The sequence below is a fragment of the Oratosquilla oratoria genome, chromosome 20 (genome assembly GCF_046742065.1).
Source record: "Oratosquilla oratoria isolate Oo_2021 chromosome 20, ASM4674206v1, whole genome shotgun sequence".
NCBI lineage: Eukaryota > Metazoa > Arthropoda > Malacostraca > Stomatopoda > Squillidae > Oratosquilla > Oratosquilla oratoria.
This window is the reverse complement of record NC_134796.1, coordinates 43,469,261-43,490,450: the sequence shown is the minus strand read 5'-3', so window position 1 is coordinate 43,490,450 and position 21,190 is coordinate 43,469,261. Positions and strand designations below refer to the sequence as shown.

The 21,190-nt window shown below is 39.7% G+C and overlaps 1 protein-coding gene across 12 annotated transcripts in view; it reads right to left on the bottom strand.

Annotated features, from left to right (window-relative positions):
- Window positions 1-477: 477 nt before the first annotated feature.
- LOC143036506 (uncharacterized) overlaps window positions 478-21,190 on the bottom strand; it is a 353,579-nt gene continuing 332,866 nt past the window's right edge. For all 12 annotated transcript variants that reach the window (XM_076203930.1, XM_076203931.1, XM_076203935.1 and 9 more), the window contains 3 exons: window positions 5,437-5,556; window positions 3,160-3,423; window positions 478-2,237 (listed from right to left, as the gene is read on the bottom strand). In XM_076203930.1, coding sequence (XP_076060045.1) covers window positions 2,049-2,237; window positions 3,160-3,423; window positions 5,437-5,556 — 573 coding nt within the window. In that variant the 3' untranslated portion in view covers window positions 478-2,048. The remainder of the gene's footprint in view (window positions 2,238-3,159; window positions 3,424-5,436; window positions 5,557-21,190) is intronic.

Genomic DNA, 21,190 nt, shown 5'->3' with positions numbered 1-21,190 from the left:
TGTGGCAGCCATCTAGTTCTTCTAAGTTAGAAGAAGAGGCTGGATGACTGCATCACAGGATGTGACACTTCACCCCATACATCACATTATGGAAGACTACATTGTACACAATCATGGATGCCAACAACACAATATACACACTATAAGGAATTTGTGAGAAAATACTGTTCCAACCAGTGTTCCTCAGGGAGACAGGACGGCTTGGTTAGACAGTCAAGGGAATGACAATAATAATAACAACAACAACCAGTTATTTTTCCTTTCCTGCCAACTGGCGACACAGAAACATGCCTAAAATAATACAAAATAAATAACCCAATGTTTCTCCCCATATCTATGGGAGCATCCGAAGAAGGTTGCTTCTGTGTGGCTGTGGGTTTCCAACAAGTGAAACTTGAAACAACAGTTATTGTCATTCTATGCATTAAATAGTTTCTAGTAGAGATTACATTAACCAAGGTGAAAGAAAGCAAAAAGAAAACTGGTACAAAAGTATATTTGACTTTTGACATGCAGTTTGGAAACACTATTGTGTAGTTTAAGTGCTTACAACAATGTGTCACTGCTGATCACCAATACTTCATCTCAGACACAATGCAGATGCAACTAACGAAAATCAAAGTTATTAGAAACCTATGGGGGGTCACTGGCAGTCAGTGATGATGATTACAATGACTTGCTCTTTGTGACATGACAGTGATGACCTTGCATAACAATGCCTGGTGTGTCAACCAGCAAGCATAAAGCTTTCATCAACAGTACCACGTGGAAGGTGTCCAACTGTCAACAGCACCAAATAAGATATGTCTACCAGTACCACAGTGAAGGTGGGGAGATGTCTGTTATCAAACAGTACTGCATGAAGAATGTCCACTGTCAAAAGGTGTTGCATGGAAAATTTCCATATGACAACACTACAACATCGGAATGTACTAGAGTTGGCACTGTCACATGGAAATATCCACATATCAACAGCACCACATAATGATCTTCCATACAGATAGCATTTGCTTCTCAACATTACAGCAAGGATATGTTGGGAAGGCAAAAGCAGCTTATGGAAGGTAATGTATCTTGTCTTTATGTCAAAAAATAAAAAAAAAACAGTGACAGTATAATGTGATAAATATCTTGCACTAATTATGATTTTTTCCCAAAGTATAACTTGGAAAACATACAAGCACAAATAATAAAATGAAATGTCCACAAGTCAAAAGATGATCAAGAAATGACTTGTTACAAGCAAAGCTTAAGAAATGCTCACTGTCAAAGAAATAGCATAAAACTGTCTTGTAGTCAGTGGTACAGAATTGCTATGATATAAAAGTCCATAGCAAAATGCACAGAAATATTTAAAATACCAACACTATAGCATAAAAATATCATACTGCATTAAAAACATCAAGCTATTTTAGATTTCAAAAATACAATCTGTACTGTCCACGTGTCAGAAATTTTATGCGTATAGTTGCCAGCAAAAAGTTTGGTCCTACAACAGCAGAGATGTACCAAATACGAGCCACTCTCCATGCAGCATGTAGTAGCAAAATTGCAGTTCTAATGTCAAATCAGATTTCAGGATTGTAACACTGAAATTAGCAATTTAATTGATGAACTGGCAGAAATAGACAAATTGCTTCATCATTCACATCCTTTCTCTTACAAACGCATATCACAAACAGATTCATTACAATGCCTGAATACAGTTTCATGTTATGTTTAATCATAGAGATAATAATAGTGGTACCTAAAATACTTACAAAAAAAAAGACTACGAAAAAAAAAGCTACTAGAGGTTCAGCAGTAGACAACCATTTACACTGAGGTTGAGTAAAGCTGCACATCATAAGCCACGTTTTCAGTCGCAATTCTACGCTTACTGGCTTCGACTTCGCAGAAGAAAGTCTATGGAAGGAAATGTCCGTAGTTTCCTTGCTCTTCATATAGCAGCTTTTTCTTATAAACATCACAATGTCAAATTTACCTCACACATTTTCATGTCACCACACCAGAACTTAAAATTCTACAACACCTTTGTGCTTATTACTTTATGTTCCGCCTTGGAACTCTTGATAGCCTTCCGCTCCTGTGAAGATGACATCTACCCAAATGCGCATCGCTTCGGGTGAGGGAGCCATCAAATGGAAGGTGCGTTCATAGGTCTTGACACAAAAAGTTAGTTTGGGATTTGGTGATTTTACAGAGTGTAAGTGGTCTACATAAACCTCTTCTATTGCCTGTAGGGGAGAAAAAAAAAAGCATATTCACTGTGTGCTTATAAAAGAAATGGATTCAAATATAGTCTGAACCCCTGCTAGATTTATGAGTAGAATCAGAAGTACATACATACATACATATACCAAAGGCTTTTCCCCCCCCTTACAAGGGAGGTAGCCAAAAAACAAAGGCATAAAAAAAACACTCCCACCCATTCCATCGCTATCACACTCCACTCCCCTCCAGCCTCTTCCCTCTCTCTTATCTTGGCACCCCCTGGATGACGGGTCATCCCTGCATCTTGCCCACCGCCCTAGGTCAGAAGCAATGCCTTCATTGCTTCCTCATCCCACCACTCACTACCCGTTTATAGAACTCAAACATCTGTAAATTCTAATGAAAAAACAAAAATGTACCAGAAATCCCTTTAGACTACATCAAAATATCATCCATCAGCAACCATTTCCCATTCGCCCCTATCCCCTGCATTCTCCCTTCCTTGCTCAACAGACAACCTCTTGCTCAGAGCCCCTCTCACCCCATCATTCATCTCACCCTTGGGCATCCCCTCAAGTTCACTCTATCCAACCCTGCTTTTCTTACTCTTTTTGCCAATCTTTCTTCATTCAGAATGATACATGCATATGAATACCAAGGTTTTTTTTTCCCTTTTCAAGGGAAGTAGCCAATGTCAAAAGGCATAATTTCGCTAGATAGATTCAGAGGCTTCAACCCAGACTGAATAAGTCGAAACAGAATCTACTCAATAAACTGAGTTAGTTAACCCCTTCATGAAAAATTATGGGGATTTAACAGTGACCCAATTTGTCCCAAGTCTGGCTTAAAACCAAATAAAATTGTCTGTGAAATGTTTTAATCTGTTCAAGGTGTTGATCACAAAAATATGTCTGCTGTGGGGCAGTTTTAATTATGTGAACTTACCTGAAAGTAAACACCTCCTCTCTGTTTATTTTCAGATTTGTCACTGTAGTACACCAGAACCCTGTTGGCACGATCGAAAACAAACCACCTCTTATGCCACGTCCGGAACTTGGTTCCAAGTTTGTGCAAGTACCCTCTGCACACCATAGAATCAATATAGATGTGTGGGCATAATTCAATTTGGTGGCCTGCTGATTCAACATGCTGGCGAAGGTCAAAGTGTTGTTCGCTGCGAACTGGTAGGTATCTTGTCAGGGGGCGTTGCTGTAAAGCAAGAGTAAGAATTAGTTAACAATAGCTTTGAACTCTGCCTATAATCTACCTAATGTTGGATAGGGAGGATCACTGAAAAGCTGGCACTGCCCGGGAATCGAACCGGGGCCTTCCCACCTGCCAGGTGGGTGTGCTTACCGATTACACCCTGGCTACCTCCAGTGACCGCTCACACATTTCCCCTTCAGCCCTGCCTGCTGAGGTCCAGTCTGGGAGTGTGCACTGCCACAGGATCCTACTCACTGTCCCATGTTCTATAAGGAGCTTGACTGAAAAGCTGGCACAGGCCAGGAATCAAACCCAGGACCTCCCACTTGCTGGGTAAGTGAGTTTACCGATGACACCACAGTAACTTCCAGTGAACACTTAATCTTCCTTAAACCAGGCACCAATGACAGACACTGGAAAGCTATGGTCATGCATGATGGACATCACCTGTCTTCAAAGCCTATCAACACCCTCAATACCATAAGGAGGTGCAGCACAAAGGGACACTCAATCTCCTAATCGAGCCCAAGACCCATGTATCAATTCAACTGTATTCTGCCCACCTTTCACAAAAGAAGAGCTGATAGTTACTGCTCCCCTATTCCTACTACTATCAGCCAGTGACATAGAAACAACCTCAAACTAATACAGCACTGATCATAGTCCAACACTTCTTCCTATGTTGCTATATGGAAGGGCCTGAGGACTATAGCCTACCAATGTGAGGCTGTGGATAATTGTTTAAAAGATTTGTAATATGGACAATTTTCACATCAAGCACTTTTAGATTACACTGGTGGTACTCAGAAACTGTTCAAAATGGATATGAAAATATTAATTGTTATTCTAATTATTTTTTCTAACTGCAACAAATTTATGGTCATGTTTATTTATGGCCTTTGCTTATCAAGTACCTTACAAAACATTCAAACTTTTCAGTATGATGAAAAGAAACAAAGACAAACTTTTTGGATCCACCTGGTATTTTCTGCTTTCTTTGACTATCTTTAATCCCCTGAAACTCATTTGTGACTGAGTGGAAACATCGTAAAATGTTTTTCCTCTTTGGTCCCTATTTTTTTTTCTCTTCTGTTTGCATTCATAATATATAATACCAGAAAAGCCAACACATTGGGATGTATTCACATCACTGATTAATGAGAAAGATTCGATTTAACGTCGCGAACTCCCCCCTCTATCAGAAGGCTAGGATGGTGCCCCTTGCAGAGGGCTTTATAGGATGGAGTTTAATGAACCATGCCTTTGGTCTAACTCTCTAGGGGCAAGGTTCGAACCGCAGTCACCTCGACCTTCGCCGCAAGTAGCGACGCTCTAAACCGCTCGGCCTGCGTGCATCCACGTATTCACATATCATTTTTTTGTTTTTGTTTCACGAGACCAATGATTGGTATTTGGCTTATATATATATATATATATGTATCTTCTGAATTCAAAATTATACATCAGAACCACAAAAACACGACAATTATAAATTACCCGTGTTCGTAAGTACGAAACGTCTTAAGTCGGGTTGTTCGTAACCCGGGTGCTGTCTGTATTAGTTTTATTTCGCTTACAAAAGCCCCTTCAGCTAAATGATTTCATCCTGAGAACATAAGACCATAAGAATGGAGGAGACTGCAAGAGACCATAAGGCCTACACAAGACAGTTCCATGTCCCTTACCACCTACCATCCCTATCCATTAAGTTTTCTTCTCTTTAAACAACCTATTGTTTCAACGCTGACTACAAGGTCACTAAGTCTATTCCATTCGTTAACCACTACTAGTAAATTATTCTTGCCTATTTCCTTCTTAAACCTAAAATTATTTAATCTAAATCCATTACTTCGATTCCTGCCCTGATGATATAAGATGACATTACCTAAATCTCTTTTGCCTCATATACCAACACGAAATCGCGAAGAAAATTACCACAAATCTTTCTTAAAATTTTGTCTCACACTGTGCCAGGACAAAATCTTATTCCTCATCTATTACCCATCTCTGACTCACCTGCGTCCTTGACTTGTCCCTGAATTTGATGGTAGTGGGTCCGACATCACAGCAAGACGACGCGTCACTCAAGGGGCGCGTGTCTTCAGAGTTGGCCAGCTCGTTCTCTCGCTGACGCATCTGCGAAAAGAAACAAACAAATCAGGAGAGTTGGAGATTGGTATCGGTGAAATGCACCCGACCGCTGGCTCGCATGTCGTCACTAATCTCGACGGCATCTGCTGAAATTCTGTAAATGAATTCTACACATTGTAACACTAAAGAAAAAAGTAAATAAACAAAATTAAATAGAATTAAATAAACAAAATGGCTTCCATATTGTCACCAGAATGAATGTCATCTAAATTTATGTAAACATAATTTCCGCATGCTGTTATACAATACAGATTAATAAAACAAAATAAAGTTATTTAAATATAAAATTAAGAAATTAACGATGACACGAAATAGGAAATGACAACTAGGAAAACTGTTTTAGCTAAATATCTAACTAGTGCGTGGCGGGGAGATATACTACCTGCATATACTGTACTGGGTGAATTTAGGTTAAATCCACTGATGCCATGGGAAAGCACGCCTTTATGCATTTTATCCTGGCTAGGCATATGCGATTGCAGTCATACCCCAAGGTATATGCAATACTGACTACAACAGCCATGCTAGAAAGAAACACGCACGCGCGCGCTCACACACACACACACACACACACACACACGCACAACTATTTAATCATTAATAAATAATCAATTTGGATTCACAGAAGGAAAGCCCTGTATAACAAACCTGCTAATCTTTTAATCTAGTGATTGATGTATAGAGAAAGCTTTTGACAAAGTGCCGCATAAAATATTAATATGGAAATTGGAAAACATAGGAAGCATCAGCAGAAACACAGTGGAATGGCTAAGATATTTCTTAAAAAATGAGAACAAAAGTGAAGAAGAGTAAAAAACGGTGTGCCACAGAGCTCAGGAATATGCAACTTTATAAGAAAAGGGTGTGAAAAGGAAGATTGTTACAAAGCAATCTAGATGAAGTATGAGTATAGTCAGGGATGGTATGTGAGTTTTAACACACAAAAAAATGCAAAATACTGGAAATGGTCCACAGTAGGGAAAGACCGATGATGACTTACAATATAGGAAACAAAATAATAACAAACGACGAAACACACACGAAAAAAGAAAAGGAGAGACTATTGACAAATGTAAGGGTGGAATTTCACTACATGGACGAAGACATTAAGACAAACACTGAAAGGTTAATAGGGCTCAGACTGGAATACACAGCGGTTATGTGGTTAATCTACTTAAAGAAGATATAAGAAAAATAGAGAGAATGCAAAAGGCGGCTACCAAGATGATCCTTGGTTTAAACAACAAGAAATATGAGGAAAATTGAAGAAACTGGGAATTCCCTCTTTGTAGGAGGAGACATGATAACGATACCAAAACTGGAAACACGTTTAGAGAAAGTTAGACAGAAGATAATTAATAGTACGAGAAGAAAAATCGACAAAAGGTCATTGTAACGAAAAATAATAATAATAACAATAATAATAATAAAAAAAAAAAATAATAATAATAAATAGAATATGTGAAAAAATTCAAGGCAACGTTTGACACCTGGAGGAAAAGAGACGGGACTCCACGAGCATTGCTCCAATCCCGTACACTACAACTAGGTAAACACACACACACACACACACACACACGGAAATAACCTAATTTCTTTATTGTTTTATTAACTAATGTCAGACGGTTTTATCTAGTTTATGGGGCCTTCTAGACAAAATAGGATCTAGGTGTGCACCAGTCCATTGACAATCTGTCCCCTAAACAAATAAAATCGTTAGTGTGAATAACACCGACATGGACAATGCTGCTATGGCGTACATAAACATTAATAAGTATTTTATAGAAACATACATACATACATATAGAAACAACGAATGTAAAAAGTCATACTATTTAAAACCCTTCTTGTTTACTTATTTATCTACTTCATTTTATTTATCAATCTATTAGTTATGACCAGCAAACAAGGCCCTACATTCCAGAACACAGTGATCGATCAGATACCATGATCGACATAACACATGAATTACAAATAGGGTCACAGAACTGGACAACACGATATGAATATAAATATTCTTCCCCTAGAACTATCCATACCTGATTTTGCAAGAAGAGGACGTAATGATCACCAAACATGATGCTCCCTTCAGCAAGGCAAGCTCACTACTGGGCGAAGTATGTACACGACCTTATAACTTGCTGTTATGAATTCACTCTTTTTATATTTCTCAACTGCTCTCTCTCTCTCTCTTTTACTGCCTTGATAACGGTTTTCTAAATCTTATCGATGCCTTGACTACTGTAATATAATATGCATCCTCAGGAACAAGCGTATTGTGGGTCGATATAAATCTACAACAAGAATGCGACATCTGTCACCGAGCGAAGTTGAATCGAAACAAACAACTAAGAATATCCCATGCTCCTCCTACTCATGACGTCATGTCTCTTTCCTGTGTGTGTGTGTGTGTGTGTGTGTGTGTGTGTGTGTGTGTGTGTGTGTGTGTGTGTGTGTGTGTGTGTGTGTGCAATGTATCATTATGTCATTACCAAACCTTTTGTTGTATTTTATGAATTACTGTTATATTCGTAATTAAACGAAACCAGATAAAATAATAAATAAATAATATAAACAAATATACAAAATAAATAAAACAAATAAATAATAAATAAATATTTGAATGAATAAACACATGTACGAAAACACTTTCATTTATTCATTTGAAGAAGAAATCATTCCTCACAAGTCCATTCAATAATGTCATCACCATACATATATTGTTCTTGCTAAAACAGACGTTTTAATTAAGGGCAATAACCTGTTATATATATATATATATATATATATATATATATATATATATATATATATATACATGTACATATATATATACATACATATATATACATATATAATATATATATATATATATACATATATACATACATATATATATATATACATATATACATACATATATATATACACACATATATATATACATATATATACATAAATACATATATATATACATATTCAGATAAATATATATATATATATATATATATATATATATATATATATATATATATTCCTAGCGCTGACTATGAATCATAATTACAAATCTCAGCGCTGACTATGAGTAACAACAGACATGTCTGACCGGCGAGAGAAACAGAATAATCACACCGGCACGTGATTAATAAAACATTAGTGAACGTTGCGTGCGTGTGTGTATTCACCTTGGTCTTTTGGATCACGTGTTGTGTATATGTGCGTGTGTGTACGTGTGTGTGTGAGAGATAGAGATAGGGATTGAGATAATAGAGAATTACACCAAGAGACGCTTAGCGGCAGCCAAACCTACCACCTTCGCCTTAGGTGACTACTTGGGCAGCCAGATAGGCAACCGTCACCAGATTTTATTTGGAATCGAACCCGAACCGATGCAGTCGTCTGATCCCCCGTAACGTATTATTATATCTTTATTCATATCTACTTAATTTGTTTATTTGTTTGTTTCTTTTAATGACACTTTTGCCTGGTGTCAGCTGATGCAATTAATAAATAAAGCAAATAAAAATTAATTAATTAATCGCTTGGCTTTAATAAAATATATTAAATAATTAATCAATCATTCGTCTGGAGATAATAATATTGAATAAACAAACAAGCGAGTAAATAAATAAATAAATAAATAAATAAATGAAAAAGATACAAAGTACGTCCGCTTCATCATATATAACGATAAAAGTTATAATAATAATAATAATAATAATAATAATAATAATTATAATACTAATAATAATAACAATAATAATTACAATAATAATAACAATTATAATAATAATATATCGGATTTCCCTCCATGTTAGCAAGGACAGCTGCCAACGCTTTCTTGGCTGGAGGAAGGGCAGGATCCATTTCCCCCCACCCCCCCCGTCTGCTCTGGAATACCAATGCCACAGCTGGAGTAGGTAGGATGGGCTAAAATCAAACCCCAGACAATGACCCCGGCTCCCCAGGTCCACAGATTCGCTCAGGATCCTCTTTTATGTTTTCGGTAATACTCAGTTATACTAGTTTCTTGGCAACGCTACAAATGGAATTATCCAACCACAGTACTAATTTAATTGTACTTCATGTATCTATTTATTTATCTATACATATTCATATACTTTTATCTACTTATTTATTTATTTATTCATTCAAGTTACAATACTGAGACCGATTCTATTTTTGCATGGTCGGCGTGCGTAACTGCCATGGTCTGTGCTCTTCGAGAGCGTCTCAGTTTTCTTCGTTTTCTTTTTCTTTTTAGTCCTCGTTTTATTATAACCATTTATTATTATTGATATCATTATTATTATATATATTATTATTATCATTATTATTGAACTATCATCACCATTTTCAGTAAAAATATGTCCTCTGCCACTACAAATCCCAAAGAGATATAACTTTTCTGGTTATCCGCGTACTCAAGTGACATGTGAAACACCCAGACACAATTTTCAAATCTGCATGACTATGGAGCTCCAGAATGGAACAAAAATGAGAGCGTTTACCACCAAGGAAAAGAGACTGATAACTTCCTTACATTAGACATGTTATGTAAAAGTAAGTTCATGAATACAAACGAAGAATCTCTTGACAAAGGGTGTCGGGCACGGAGGGCATTCCCGTCCGACCAATAGGCGGGCGGGTTCTACTGACATCGACGACTTGACGTCACAGCGACGACATGACGTAACAGCGACCTTCAGCTCTTCACCTGTTCCCGAGCCAACTGCAGCTACAACGTACTCCAACCGTAACTGCTGTTTTCTTTATTTAAATACATTCATAATCATCACGGATGATAAAATCATTCAATCTAACAGTCCTTACGAGATTTATAACCAGTCAACTCGAGATTAATTAGAAAATTGTCAAGAATTGATCCAATTCTCTACAGTTCGGAATTTGAATCTGCTCTTTTCTTCTGATAAAACCGTCTGGCGTTAATCAGAAAATATATGTATAATGTCATTAAATCGAAGGGGTTTGATGGGAACTTCTCCCTACCCTTCATCCAGATGTATATTATTGGTCAGACGGTAACCAATCAAATGCATCGATGGGGAAAGGGAGGAGGGGCTTGAGAATGAAGGTTAACCGAACTCTAGTTAAAATTATTCCTAGCTCTCTTGTCACGGTGACCCTAGGTTAACTGAATAAAATAGTAAGGAATTTTCCAAAACAAAAAATTATGAAGACTTTCTATATACTTCAGAAGTTAATCGCGACAATTTATTTGTTCCAATTTTGTCCCTGGGAAGTTTCTTTAAAAAAAAAAAATAATAAAAAATAAATAAATAAATAAATAGAATAAATAAATAAATAAACAAAATAAATAAAATTAATAAACAAACATATATATGTGAATAAACAAATAAAAATAGGCTGCCTTTAACCAAAACAAAATTAATAAGTCTACCAACAAACTATGGACGTTGATTTTTTTTAACTGAAGCCACTCTTTAGAGACTTTATTTTTGGTGACCACCGGGAGATTCGAGTCAGCCGATAAGAGCAGGTTTGATAGAAAATGCAAGCTGTGATCGGCCTTGCTCTATCTGATAAGAATGATAATCTGGGCTTCCTCCCCTCTGAAGATAAGAAATCAATTCAGATTTTTGTAAATATTAAATTTGTATAGATTAGATACGAATTTTGAGTTGGAGAATTGCCTCTCTCTCTCTCTTTCTCTCTCTCTCACACACACACACACAATCACCCTGGCCCCTTTTCGAGCCCCCAACGGCTGTCGGTGATTACCTCTTGCCCCGGCTGTCCCAGTACCTAGGGTCAAGGTGACGGTTAGACGCCTCCTAGCGAACGAACCTTAAATATTACTATTATTGCTAGTATTATTATTACTATTACCAATATTATTGTTATTGCTATAATGATAATATGACTATCATGATAATTAATAATATTATCATCATTATCAACTTTATTATTAATTTTAGGCTGTGTAGAGCAGAGTTCATTTGTATCCCACTGTCTAATGTCTTATCATAAGTTATAAGCCGTGGAATTACAACTCGTAAATTTATTTACGACCTCGTAGATTTACGAGTGTCGTAACTGCCATTACGTCACAGTTGAGATTATTTTTATGTCACCGTTATCAGTATTATTATTTTTATCATTATTATCATTATCATTATTATTACTATCACTATTATTATTACTTCTATTATTACTATAACCATAATTACCATCACTATTACCCTTTACATAAATCCATTCATTTCTACACCCGGTCTGCAATGGACCGAATGGTCTCTCCCATTGTACTAAATTGTACATCTTTCGTGTTCTGTACTGTCCGAGAACGCTGTACTATGATAAGATAAATAATAACTAATCTAGCTGATCTGGCAACAAAACAACCAATCAGATAAGAGGAGTCAAAGTCACGTACAGTACGAGACAAAAGTCACGTCAGATGATTTAATGTCTATTTGCAATATTATTTGATTTGTGACATTTCGTGAATGTTAAATTTGATTAAATTTGAGATTCAAATTTTATTTCTTACCACATTTGATTCCGTTGATTATAAATTCGAAAATCAGTTTATTTTTTATTTTCAATATCAATGCTTTTATTATTGATTATTGCTATTATTTTTATCATTACAACTATTACTATATCATTATTATTACTATTATTAGCATTATAATTATTATTACTATTATTAGCATTATAATTATTATTACTATTATCATTAACATTATCTGAGTATACAGAGGTAAACTACGGACTGGTTTGAGAAAATTAATAATTGATAATAATAATAATAACAATAATAATAATAACAATTACAAGTCAGACTCGATATGTTCTCCAATTACCGACCGGAATACAAATTGTACGAAAAAAAAAAAAATCATGCTTAAGAATACAATGACACCCCTACGGACCAGAAGCAATTTTCTCTTTTGACTGGAGACTTGTCTCTACGAAAAAAAATGCCGATTACTCCTCTTCCTCCTCCTCCTCCATTTCATTCTCTTCCACTTTATTTTCCTATTTTTCTTCTTCCTTCTCCCCCTCCTATTCCCCCTCTTCTCTTTGTTTTCCTCCTCCTTCTCCTATTCTTCCTCCTCCTCCTAATTTCTCTTCCTCCTCCTCTTTCTCTTCTTACTCTTCCTCTTTTTCCTCTTCTTTCTCCTCTTCCACTTTTCCTATTTTTCTTCCTCCTCCTCCTTTCCCTATTCTTCCTCCTCCTCCTTCTGCACCTCTAACTCTTCCTGCTATTCTGTTGTTGTTATTTCTAAATCTTTTGTTGCGATTTCTTCCAGCTGGCCTGTCATGGAGACGACTGAAATGGCCTGACGATGGCCACAATAAAATCATAAATGCCAACCAGTAGAAAATTAGTCTTGTTACACAAAACTAGGTATAACTGGAGAGTAATACAGGACCCCACGAGTATTGCTCCTTTTTCTGTATACTGTGCGTAGGTAAACACAATTAGGTAAATACACAACAACCACACGAAACTTATAATAAAAAATATCCAAACACGGTCATCATGCACACTTGCTAGCAAAAACCGGCCCGACACCCCCCCTCCCTCTCCCCCACCTCCTCCTCCTCCTCCATTCCCAGCAATGTCATCACCAACCTAAACGACCACTTGGTACGTGTCGGTCAGGAGTTGCCAAGGAATAACATCAAAGGTCGTACGCCATCGTTAACCGAGTTAGTTTAAGACCTTGTCAAGATTAAACTCTCTTGGTTGACGACAAGGAGCGCCGTGGATATGAATAACATGGTCAGACAAAAAAAAAAGTCGTGTGGAGTGATGGAACGACTTTCTACAGCCCTGACATGGACCAATTGGTCCCTTACTCCACTATTGTATCTTATCCGTGAAGTGAGCGAGAGAGTACTCACTCTACCATAAGTGCGTGACAATGTGTCCGGACATTTAACCCTTGAGGTTCGCCAACTGAGGAGGCGATTGGGTGACGGATACATGACCCACAGTCTCGGGCGGTCTGCCGTCGTGGCTTAATGGTAACGCGCGTGTCTGATAACCTCGTGGGTGAGTTCGGACGTCTGTTCGAATCCTGGCCACATCGCAGAGGTTAGGAAGGGCATCCACTCTTAATGATGACCTCCGACCGCTGCTCACCTCGTACCTGAGGTGATCTGAGTTGACCTGGGCATCACTAGGTGAGTTCCCTTCTCCGGGTATCGTCACTACAGTGGTCTACTTTGGATACATCGTCATCTGCGTTCACGTATGAAATGTTGCGGACAACTTACAAGGTGTGTGTGTGTGTGTGTGTGTGTGTGTGTGTGTGTGTATACACACACACACAAACACATACATACATATATACATTATATATATATATATATATATATATATATATATATATATATAAAGAGAGAGAGAGAGAGAGGAGGGAGGGAAGGGTGAGAGAGACAGAGAGGGAGGTGTGTGTGTGTGTGTGTGTGTGTGTGTGTGTGTGTGTGTGTGTGTGTGTGTGTGAGAGAGAGAGAGAGAGAGAGAATGAAAAAAAAAGAGCTGTGGGCAAGCGGATCCGCGCCGCGTGTCCCTTGAGGAGGAACAAGGAGACCACAGGGGCGGAACATGTCTGCACGAAGGAGGCGGAGGAGGTGAAGAAGGAAACCTGAAGGAGGAGGAGGAGGAGGAGGAGGAGGAGGAGGAGGAGGAGGAGGAGGAGGAGGAGGAGGAGGAGGAGGAGGAGGAGGAGGGGGGGAGCTTTTTCGCTTCAGAATGATTCATCGCAATGGAGGTGGTGCTGCCTACCTTCTCAGACATTTTGTCTCCCCCTCCCCTCCCCTCCCCCACATCTCTGCCCCTCCCTCTCCTCCCTCCCACGTCAATGTCGTGCCGTCACGCTGTACGGATCCCCTCACCCCCCCGACTGCATTATCTTTAGACAGACATAATACGACAGAAAATGACAGACACCATATATTATAGTGTGTGTGTGTGAACATATATACATATGCATATATATATATATATATACATACATATATATATATATATATATATATGTTGATGCATGTAAAACAGATGAGTGGTAGGTATTTAGGGTGGTGATGTATGCACAGAGAACTGTTGGAGTTTTATTCCCTGGCGTTTCGTCTTCAGGACTTTTCCAGTAGTCAAGCTCGAACAGTTGTGTTTACCTAACCATATATGCACATATGACCACACGTGTGCAGTTACATACACATGAAATATGGTTGGCAAACACAAAAGCTTGAGGTATGGAATGTCTTTTTTTGTGTTTGCCGTACACGAGAATAGTGTTTGTTTACATCGTAGTAATGCGATATGATAGGCTAGTTTAATATAACATAGTAGTGACAACATACTCTCATCTTGATTTTACTTTCTCTAAATAGAAAACGATGATGACGATGATAATAATAATAGTTATACTAATAATAATAATAATGATAATAATAATGGTGATAATGATAATATTGTGTGGCTTCTCTCAGTCCATTCTTTTTAACGTGAGAGGATTTCATTCAGCTACTGTTTTATACGTGCGAGGCTGTTTCTTTGCTACTGACAATGAAGAAGAGGAAGGGGTAGGAGGAGGAGGAGGAGGAGGAGGAGGAGGAGGAGGAGGAGGAGGAAGAAGAGAAGTTCTTACATGGTTGTTTCGGTACCTAACCTAATACTGTATATATTTTTCTTTTTTAACTATACTGGATCAACAGGAGGAGGAGGAGGGGGAAGAGGAGGAGGGGGAAGAGGAGGAGGAGGAGGAGGAAGAGGAGGAGGGAAGCAGCTGCCAGCCCTCCGACAAGAAAAAGTGATGGGGATATAATGAAAGCTGACGAAGGGATCTCACGGGCCCAAGACCGGGAACCAAATACCATCCCCCCGGGATCGCATCTCCGGGAGAAAATGAAACTACCAATAGCTTTCGGGAACGGGGGAGATGATCCTCTCCGACATCCATTCCAGTAGGGACTCAGCCTTGGGTCCCCCAGACGGAAATCGGGACTCTAAAAGTATTAGGCCATATTGATACCAAGAAAGGGCCATTCTAGTAGCAAGAAAGGCCATTCTGACAGCAAGAAAGGGCCGTTCTGATAGCAAGAAAGGGCCGTTCTGATAGCAAGAAGGAACCATTCTGATAGCAAGAAGGGACTATTCTGGTAGCAAGAAAGGGCCGTTCTGAAACCAAGAAAGAGGTCATTCCGATAACAAGAAAAGGCAATTCTGAAAGCAAGAAAAGCCCATTCCGATAACAAGAAAAGACAATTCTGAAAGCAAGAGAAGCCATTCTGATAGAAAGAAGGGACCATACTGATAGAAAGAAGGGGCCATTCTGATAGAAAGAAGGGACCATTCTGATAGAAAGAAGGGACCATTCTGATAGAAAGAAGGGACCATTCTGATAGAAAGAAGGGACCATTCTGGTAGCAAGAAAAGGCCATTCTGATAGAAAGAAGAAACCATTCTGATAGCAAGAAAGGGCCATTCTGATAGTAAGAAGGGGCCATTCTGGTAGCAAGAAAGGGCCGTTCTGAGAGCAAGACTTCCCTCTCTTGTCTCCTCCCTCCTCTCTTGGGGCAGGATGCAGTCGGAAGTCATTAGCCGTGCAATTATCCTCCTAATTCACATCGACTTCGTGTACTGAACGTGCAAGAGAGAGGACAAAGACGAGGTCGTGGCAAAGGAAGGATGAACACCAAATAGGGGATGCGAGATCGGTCGTTGCAAACACACAACGACACCATCATATGTGAACAACAATCCTTGCACATTATGTACTAGTTAGACTAGTTCTAAAAATCACACACTGTATATTGTCAGTGTATCTCTGCACCGCTGCTAACTCAATAAACCGACAATTATTATTATTATTACGACACACCCGATGCTAAACCACTCTTCTCTCAATTGGGCTTCGCTCCGGGTGTCGCCAAGTGATTTTATTCACGCGGTTACGGATCGTGGCTTCCTCAAAGGGCATTGGGTCCCTGAATGAAAGAGGCTGGCGTTAGAAAAAAAATCTTATACAAATAAGCAACAAAACATGAATTTCTGGCGCCAAATGGATTAAATGAAATCGTTAGACGTCAGTCCCTAAAAAAGGCAGAAGTTTGTTGACCTTACGCCAGGAGGCACTTTGCTGCGGCCGAAGCCGTCATCTTTTTCCCTTCGATGAGTTGTGGCTGGACAAAAGGTAATCATTGGTAGCCGCTGGGGATCGAATCAGGATTCGAACCGGGACTTTGTTAGGGGCATAAAGACAAGCAGGTACGCCACAAACGCCTTCTTAGAACATAAGAATGGAGGAGACTGCGAGAGACCCTAAGGCCTACATTAGACAGTTCCATGTCCATTGCCACATGTCATCCCTATCCATAAAGTTGTCTAACCCTCTCTGAAAACAACCCATAGTTTCAGCGCTCATTACATGTTTACATAGTCTATTCGAGTTCAAGCGGGCAACCCCACAGATGCCGTTTTCTTTGCAGACGACAAGGAACAAGCGGGCACCCCAGGAGTGGCAGCGTCCTCTGCGCATGCGCCTGAGCACGGAGACACCGGGAGCTTCCGGTGGGAGGCGAACGAGGGTTGTCCCCTTGAGGGTTCTCTCCTGAAGAGCCGTGGAATTTCCTGTAGAAGCAGGAGGAGCTCTCGGCTACAGAAGAAAGGGAAGGAGGAGGCGGGGATCTGGGTGTGTGTCATGGAGATGAATATAATCACCAGATTAACTGAAGAATTGTCACCCCAGACTTCGACAGTAGGATAATTAATTCTTCAGATGGGCCATTCTGGGGTGACGATTCCTAACCTAACTTAACCTAACTGGGGTGATGATTCTTCAGTTGTTGTTGGTTTGGGGTGACAATTCTCCTGATGGGGTATCCTGGGGTGACGATTCTTCAGGTGGGCTATTCTGGGGTGACAATTATTCAGGTGGCCTATTCTGGGGTGACGATCCCTAACCTAACCTAACCTAACTGGGGTGACGATTCTTTAGGTGTTGTTGCGTTGGGGTGACAATTCTCCAGGTGGGCTATCCTGGGGGTGACGATCCTTCATGTGGAAGTTCTGGGATGACAACTCTTCAGATAAATAAAATCGTCTGAAGACAGTCAGATGAGGAGGAAACGTACCAACCGGTACGGGAGGATCGAAAATCCGCAGATCTTCAAACTCTGGCTGTCCAGCCACACAGGGCAAAGGTGACGGCTTCGGCCGCAGTCAAATTCCCCGAAAGGGAAGAAAATCCCTCTCGTCTAAGCACAATTTTAACTATTTACATATTTATTTATCTATTAATACATGAATTTATTGATGTACTTTTTAATATATTCATTTATTCATCAATCAAAATATTTAGTAATTCATTAATATACTTTATATATATATATATATATATATATATATATATATATACTAATGAATGTAAACTTAACCTTGCCTTCGGCCTGTGCCGTCACCTTTGCGCCAAGATATCTTGGGCTAGTGACAATTATCATTTAATGACTGGGGGATTCGAGCCCGGGCCTTCACGAGAGGGGGGGGGGAATCCCACCTTGGGGAGATACAATACATCACGATCACAGGCAATTCTATGCAGCTCAAGAGGTAAAGAGGCACGTGGGGGTGGAGGGAGAGGGGAGGAAGGAGAGAGGAGGAAGGAGAGGGGAAGGGAGAGGAGGTGGAAAAGAGAGAGGAGGGAGAGGGGGAGGAGGAGAGGGGGAGGAGGAGAGGGGAGGAGGGAGAGGGGGAGGAGGGAGCGGGGGAGGAGGGAGAGGGGGAGAGGGAGAGGGAGAGGGGGGAGAAGGAGAGGGGGAGGTGGGGAGAGGGGGAGGTGGGGAGAGGGGGAGGTGGGGAGAGTTAAAATGCATCACGAGTTCAAGACTTATGAACATAAGGTTGGAGGAGACTCCAAGAGACCATAAGGCCTACACTCGGCAGTTCCATGTCCCTTACCACCTGTCATCCCCATCCATAAAGCTATCTAATCTTCTCTTAAAACAACCAACAGCTTCAGCGTTCACTACTACATGGTTACTAAGTCTATTCTATTAGTTAACCACTCTGTTGGTAAACCAGTTCTTGCCTATTTCCTTCTGAAACCTAAATTTGTCCAATTTAAAACCATTACTACGAGTCCTGCCCTGCTGTCTTAATATGATGACCTTGCCTGCATCACCCTTGTTAAGGACAGGTTATCCTGACCTTGAAAAATTGGTCGCAGTAAAATTTCTTGGCCCGGTGCCCCTCCTGGGACAGGAGCCAAGGCCACAACCTCACTCAACGTAGTCAATGATGGAGCGAGAGTTACATTATGTGTTGCTTTCCTATAAGCACGCTTAAGGCTATCACACTGGGCTCTTGAAGCAGATCAGCAATTCGTAGCTTTCGGGAGGGAGTCTGATACGTTGAAGGGAATTTATTTCCTCCCCGTATATCAAATGTAAGTTTTATGAGGAAACAAAACAGTTTGTCAGAGTGATTTTAACGGAGGAAAAAAAGTGTTGGAGGTGGGGAGTATTTCCGATTAATTGGAGGTTGGAGAAAAAATGGCCCAGTGTGATAATTACTGTAGGCACTTTAGCTTACAATCTCTGTAAAGACGAAGAGTGCGGGATGATCTAATAGAGGTATTCAAATACAAGGGTGATGCAGGCAAGGTCATCATATTAAGACAGCATGGCAGGACTCGTAGTAATGTGTTTAAGTTGGACAAATTTAGGTTTAAGAAGGAAATAGGCAAAAACTGGTTTACCAACAGAGTGGTTAACGAATATAATAGACTCAGTAACCATGTAGTGAGCGTTGAAACTATTGGTCGTTTTAAGAGATGATATAATTTTATGGATGGGGGATAACAGGTGGCAAGGGGCATGGAACTGCCGAGTGTAGGCCTTATGGTCTCTTGCAGTCTCCTTCATTCTCATTTTCTATAGGTGCCAGATCTCTGGAAGGCCTGACAAAGTCTGTCATATCTATCGTTAACTTATTCGTAATGTAATACTAATGTTATCCTATCAGCACCAGTACCACAAGACGTCATCGCCTCTCTCACTTCCCCCACCCTTCTCGATAAGGCGAAGGACGCTCAACTACGGCCGAAGCCGCCACTGAGGACCGACCCTGGGAGAACAGACGCGTTGTGTTAGTGACCAAAGCGAAACAACATGAATTTTTATCTTGCCTATTATGAACATGTCTTCCGCAATTAAATCTGTTCTTGCTGATGTACGACGATTTTATTCAGCTAAAGGAAAAATAAGTGGTCTAACATTAACAGATAGAATATACACAAAATACGTTGCTACCTTGCCGTGTTGCAAACACATATTACTAATTATGCCTAAACCAATTATTTTTCTTGTTTAACCAGTCAACCATTATTTTTTTGTACTTATCAAATAAACTTCCATCTTTTATATTTGCAATGAATGCCATGCATTGAAATGACAAGAAAAACTGTTATTTTCCTGTTCGCATCAAATATAATTTCTCCATCGTCACATATTTGTTTAAACTCCTACTATCTATGTTACAAATGACATACGTTAATAATATAAAAATGTCTATATCGTTGCTCTCTCCGTTTGTATTGTTATGTTTTCACCACTACAGATTCAACAAATTAATTTTTTCAGAGATATCATGATACACCACTTCGTATTCTTAACGTGTACTGCATCTTAGAAACAGAAAAAACAGCGTTATTCTTAGTTTAGATGCAGGCCACAACAACTTTCACAGCGTTCACAGATTTCTTTCCTTAGTCGCTCTTTTCTCACAGAAATAACAAATCTTTCGTGATTTTTTACTTATACTGTAGTCCCATGACACGAGATAAACCCTTATTCTTTGTATGCACAACTTCTCACAGCAGTAAGCCAACACTACCATCCCAGACGAGTCGTACGCACAAAATAACGAAACACAAAACAGTTTTTTTGTCTGCCTGATTCCTTCCCAAAACGACACCAGATTTCAACACAGCAATACCCCGAAAAAAATAATCTTTCCATGCAGCATGTGCACGGGAATCCTCGTAAAGACAAAAAGAGTTTCCGCATCAAATAATAAGAAAACTTCACGACAACTTGGCAACGCTTGGGCCAACCGACGCGCGCGCGCGGGAGAACGGCAGGTAGCAAGCCCGCCAACTCGCAACAATGCAAGGCTGTGGGACAAAAGCAGAAAGCTTTTATTATCTCTGCACACCGCCTCTGGTGTGCGTGAGTGATGCACTGCCGCGACCACGACGAATATGTGCTAGTCTCCAAGAGTCCAAGTCCAAGGTCTCCACTAGGATAAGAAGGCCTCCCCACAGCGTCTTCCCAACCCGCCCCTGCTCCCCCAACCACTTCTACCCCCAACAATGCAGTAATCGAAGTGCATACTATTATATCTCTACCGGGGAATCTCTGAAATTCAGAAGCCTCCAATATTCGATATGGTAAGTCTCAGGATGTAGGAAATACGTATGCACAAGTCCCTTGGTTCAAACGACGGGGCGCATTTGCCAAATAAGATCGTCTGATATCGTTAGACAAAGCAAAATATGCGAAGCATGTCAACTCTCCCTGACACTCGCGTGCGTCAATGAATTATCTTAATGGACTGACT